At 31.7% G+C, this 6,000-nt stretch overlaps 1 protein-coding gene across 1 annotated transcript; it reads left to right on the forward strand.

The window, feature by feature from the left end:
- The first annotated feature begins 3,140 nt into the window (after positions 1 to 3,140).
- LOC114580989 (heavy metal-associated isoprenylated plant protein 37-like) lies at positions 3,141 to 4,818 on the forward strand. Its single transcript, XM_028700147.1, has 3 exons — positions 3,141 to 3,456; positions 3,533 to 3,608; positions 4,200 to 4,818. Exons 1-3 carry the CDS (start codon positions 3,430 to 3,432, stop codon positions 4,697 to 4,699), a joined length of 603 nt encoding a protein of 200 aa, XP_028555980.1. The 5' UTR covers positions 3,141 to 3,429; the 3' UTR covers positions 4,700 to 4,818.
- The last annotated feature ends 1,182 nt before the right edge of the window (positions 4,819 to 6,000 follow it).

The raw sequence follows: 6,000 nt of genomic DNA on the forward strand, positions 1-6,000 counted from the left end.
CTTATCTGCATATTCGAGGAGGTTAGTATACTAATGGCTCCTGGTTCCAAACTCTCTTAGGCCTCTCGTTAATAAGACGCAGAATCTAGAAAGCTAAAAGTTCTATTTTTATTGTATCTTTATCTTTCTATAGCACACTAAGCTATAGGAGGAATGTCTGGCCTCTTTTCATTAATCTTAGAATTAATGAGCTTGTACATATTAATGATGAAATATGACTTTTTGGTTAGTGAAAATTGGATTGAATATTAAAGAAATTGTTGACTGTAAGAATCTTCGAGTTTTATTTTTAGTGAATTTATAGTCTGAGTTATTGTGGTTCGATGAAAAGGAGTTAACGATATTGGACGCATCTTGATTTGAATTCAAATAAGTCTTAAATCAGGCAGCTATGAGTATAACTGGAAACTCTTGAAGATTGTTCGGAGGATTAGACGACTTCCATATTTTTTCTTTTTGTTATTGAAAAATGAGCATCTTGATAAATAGATCAATCTCGATTGCACTCTTGTTGCACGGGTGTTAACTTTTTTTTTAAAGAGTAAATTAGAGTTTTAAAATATGGCAATAATATTATTTTACTAGCTTAAATTTGAGCAATCAAGATATATTGATCATTTTTTTGGGCAAGGTATGAGACTCTCTAAGCAAAAATTGTGATCATGGTTCATGTTGTAATATCACTTTAAAGGTATTAAAAAAAAAAAAAAGCCTAAGAAGGAAACTATGATATCCCAAAGAACTCAAGGGGTTTTATTCTTATGACTTGAGATAATGTTGGTAAGAAGATATTTTAAAATTTTGTTGGCATTTTTTTACTTTTCAAACAAAAGAAATTGATGCAAGAAATTGAAAAATAATAAAAAAAAAGTGTTAGAGTGTCAAATTTTGTTGGCATTTTTTTTACTTTTCCAAACATCCTTCAATCTTGATGATATGAATCCAATGTATTCAAGCTTGCTCAATTTTGAGTTGGCTAAGGTACTAAGAGTCCCAAAGTAAGAAAACCATATGATGAAGTGGAGTGCCTTAATTTTTGTCAAAAAAGAACAAAATCCCTTTCCAAATATATATAAATAGCTATGATATTGCACCCTTAAAGAAGACTTATGATGAAGTGATGCTTCAAATTTGAAGAGTTGTAGATTAAGAACACAAAAAAAAAAGAGTGATAATTGTAAAGTACCCAAATAACCATCACACCCTCATCAAAGGATGCGTATCTCTCTCAACTTCACGAAGAAGAAAGAAAACAAAAAAAGAAAAAAAAGCTTGTTAATAAACTAAATTTGAAAGAAAAGAGAGTAATCTCAATTATATCATCACATATAATATCTTCTGCATAGAACTCCAAGGTTATTTATAAGATTAATTTATATCTCAAAGAATTTTAAAAGCCACAAGAATAATAAATAACATTAAAATCCATGAAAGTTATAATTTAATAAAACATATATAATTTTCCATCAATCAATCTATAATTAGAGGTAGATGTCTGAATTGCATTTTTTGCTCCTATATCATGTGGGGATTTTTTCTCATTCTTCTCTTCTCTTGATGATGATTTCTCACTCCTTAAGTCTTGATTTTAGGGTTATACATGAGGGAGCCTCAAATGTAACCCTTATCAACTTAATTATAATATCCAAATGTGATAAAAGAGTTAATAAATGCTAATAACATGGGCTTGTCATTTCAATAAGCATGAATTTAATAGAAATGATATGAATAGGTGGTGATGATGTACATACAATAATTATATTTTTACCACTAGTTTATATGATAAAAAGAAAGAAAAGTACTATGATAATAAACTTGTATATATCACAACAACAAGCTTCTTTATTTATTAAATGCTTGATTATGTATGATTTTTTGCTTATGATATCTTTAAATTTGGTCTATTTGTCTCAAGAGTTGGAAATGTTCTAGCAACATGAATGGATAGAATTTAAGGACTTGGAGGCAGAATTCTGAGACTTTAAACTATTATTGGATGCCCTAACAGACTATATGTGAAAATTCATATGTCCAATCTTCTTATTTACCTATCATGGCCTCCTTGCCTATCCTCCAACTAGAAAAATAATTATATATACCATTTCTTACCATCTAACTTTTGATGACAATTTTCACTACCATTAATGACCAATCTTAATGTATGTCATAGTCAATGGTAATCACTATTATCTATCGTCATCAATGACCAATGAAAATAATTAAAGTTACTGTGCCATTGCTTGTCATAAATTGATGTTGGCCGGCCCTTGATTTCTATGTCGCTCATTCTCTAACACTGGTGCCCATTATTGTTGTCTTCCAACACTACTGATACAATTTCCTATTTACTTACCAAAATCAAATCTTTCTAACACATTCATCTAAGCACCATTCTTGGAGAAAATCTTTATTATTTAGGCCTTGTAATTTGACCACCTTCCCATGAATCATCAAAATCCTTAGCCTATATGGTTAAATTATTTCTTTAATGATAAACCACTAAAAAGGAATATAAGATTAATGCGAATACATGCAGAGATCAACACAATAGTGAGCTAGAGACTGTAATGTGATACTGGCTTAAATTTTATCTCTATTACTCTCTTTGATAACTTTAGGATTGCAAATGAATCAATACGTTGGATCAGAGGGGTTACTGTGACCCGATTTAATAAGAATTTGTTCATGATTATTTGATTAACTAATTGACTAATTGAACAAGTTTGAATACTTCTATTAATACTCGATTGATAAATAAACATGCTTAAGCAATTTGATGTTTAATTTTTTTATCATCATATCACATCATTTAAATCTCATGAACAAACTCATCAAAAAGCTTGATTAATGCTCAATAATATGCTCATGTAGGGCTCAATTATAAGTTTGTTTAATATGTGATCAAGTGAGAGAGTTTTGATCTTTTTATATTATTTTTTTTGCATGAACAAAAGTAATTTGTTTATCTTATTTAAATAGTTAATAGTTTAATTAGTAGTTCATTCAATTAAAATCTCTTTTTTTAAGTCAATAATCTGCTCATTGATCTCAACAATATTGCTTGTTAATAGACTTAATAAAACTCATTTTTTCCCTATTGGGAGTATATTCCTTCTATTTTTTGTGAGCTTTTCATTTGATTGTGACAGCCTTTTTTTCTTTCACCTCTACATGTTTTGTATATAAATTCCATTGTTATTTTAATCAAACTGAGCTTCCACTTTCACTTTTCTCTAAACAAAAAGCACTTACAACAGTAAGAATCACTGTAAGTTAACCAAGAAATTTGAATAACATAACGACAACCACAGTAAAGCTCATCTCTTTCCATATATAAAGCCCAGAGAACCCTCCCTCCTTACCCATCAACTCCTGGCCTGTTCTCTTCTTCCTTCCTCCTCCTCCCTAACCCTAATTATAAGCTCACTCATGTCAAAGGAAGAAGGCCTCCTCAAGGTAAAAAGCTTAGATCTGTAACTACAGTTAGCTTTTATGATGAATAAATTTTATTCTTATTGCAATTACCCTACAGAAAATTGAGCTGAAAGTGCATGTAAACTGCTGCGACGGCTGCAAGAAGAAAGTCCTTAAAGCCCTAAGCATAGAAGGTAAATATTTCTTACAAACTTCCTAATTCAATCCCAACATTATCATCATTACACCTGCTCTAAATTTTACACATCACATATTATCCCTCAATACGTTCAGTTTTGTGAAGGTACACAACAAACACATAGTAAATACACAGTTTCTTATATAACTATGTATTTATTATATATATTTGTTGTGTATACTCACAAATACGGACGGTCCAGACTCCTCACGTTATAATCTCTCATCTTTAAGGCAGCCTTTTCATTGCTTTACTTTTTTGATACCGTAACTATATCTTCATTTGGCTACTATTTTCTTGCTCTTTTCAAGAAAATTTTTATGGCAAGAAACTCCCTTTTAAAACCCGAGTTGCTGATATGAGGTAGCTTAATATATTTTTAATAATTATAGCAACTTTCGAAAAAATTTGTCTTGCCCACAATAGCTTCATAATCACCTTTATAAAAAGTTACAGTCATCCCAAACAGACCCTTAGTTATATTAGAGCTGATATATAGCAAACCCTAATTTTCTTCATGGATTTGTTCTAATTACCAGAAATGTATGAGATGAATTGGTTTCATTAACCACTGTTTGATACTTAGGCGTTTTGAAGACGGAGATCCATCCTTCTCTTCCCAAAGTAACCATTACTGGAACAGTAGAAGCTGCAGCACTGATGAAAAAGCTTGCAAAGTGTGGAAAGGCTTCAGAATTGCTGCAAATGGATTCTGTTACACAGCCTGCCGAGAAAGAACTAAAGAAGGTTAGTATTGATAGTGCTAAGGAGGTTTCTAAAGAGCAGATAGAGAACACTGAGAAGAAGAAGAAGAAGAAGGAGAAGGAGAAGGAGGAGGTGAGGATTGCGGTGCCTGAAGTGAGTTGCTCAGTGAATCATGGTACAGTGCCTGCGAGAATTCATTTGCCGGAGGCTTTTGGTGTTCCGATGCCGTGTTATTCGATCGTGGCAGGTCAGTGCTGCGCGCGGCAGCAGGGCTACTATGATGTGCCTGCGGTGCAACTGGTTCCGGTGACTTCACCGGGTGGTGCTGGTATGGTGGATTATTTCAATGATGAGAATACAATGGGATGCCATGTGATGTGAGGGTTTAATTATTTTTTTTATTTTTATTTTTTACCATTTTAATTTTCTTCTGATATGGAGTGAAGAGGGGAAATATGATACTAATTAGAATTATGGAATTTTTCCTTTTTTTATTTTGTTATTTAGGGGATCAATAAATTTTACTAAGTGGTTGCTGATTTAATTTAGTGTATTAGGAATTTTGAGCTATTTCGCATGGAGTAAAAAAAAAATTAAAATATTTTTACGAGAAATTTGAAATGCTAAAAAATGATTTTTTTGACTGACTTCAAGGTTGGTCAAAATTGCAGCAAATTAAAAATACAATTTTGTCCGAAAACCATCTTGATAGTTGGTCTGCACCGTTCAAAACTACGACCTCCTGCCATCATCAATGAACATGAATGCAACCCTATCCCACACTCTATCTTTCCAATTGATCCTATCCCAACTTCGTCCTTCCTTAGATATGACCCTGAACCTGCTACATCACTGCATTATCTGATTACAAACCGTTCGTCAGAATCGGTGCCACCATTGCCCTAACTATCACCCCATAAGATGCCTAAATTTATAATTTATTTTTTTTTCCTTAAAAAAAATCTAAACATTTTAAGTATAATTCATGCATTATATTAATTATGGAAAAGTGCTATAGTTTAGAAAATAGTTAGCTAACATTAATATATTAACAATATTATAAATATATTGAGTTATATGAATATAAGAAATATTTCTCATGCTTCGTTTGTGACGGCTTTTTTATTGCTTTCTAAAACGGAGTTTTAGTACAAAATTTTAAATTTGTACTAAAACCCCAAAATTTTATACTAAAATTCCGTTTTAAGAAGCAATAAAAGGCCGTCCCAAACGAATCCTAAGAAAGGCCCATTAAACCCAATTTTATCAAAATAAATCAATTAATCCCCATCAGAATAAGCCGATTAAATTTAAAATACCACACCAAAAAGTGATAAAAAGAGTAATTAAAACACTAATTTTTTCGTCTAAAAACAACAATGCATTTTAACATTGGAAGGTGATCAATTTTTGATTAGTTATAGAGACAAAGAAAAGTTCAACAAAAAGCTCTCAAAATAACAAATGTGCGTTGTATTCAAGACATAACACGAACACAATCCAGCTCGCCAAAATCTTCCCCACAACATTAGTACAATCAAACACAACATTTGGTATGAGATCAAAAGGAGGAGGAATTAAATTAGATTTTTGTTGGCCTAGTGATGTGGGGAGATTTAGGGTGAATCATCACAAGTAATTGCTCCTAAGTGCAAGAACATCATGAACAATAAAGCCTATTA

This window comes from Dendrobium catenatum, unplaced genomic scaffold (genome assembly GCF_001605985.2).
Source record: "Dendrobium catenatum unplaced genomic scaffold, ASM160598v2 fragScaff_scaffold_1456, whole genome shotgun sequence".
Classification (NCBI taxonomy): Eukaryota; Viridiplantae; Streptophyta; class Magnoliopsida; order Asparagales; family Orchidaceae; genus Dendrobium; species Dendrobium catenatum.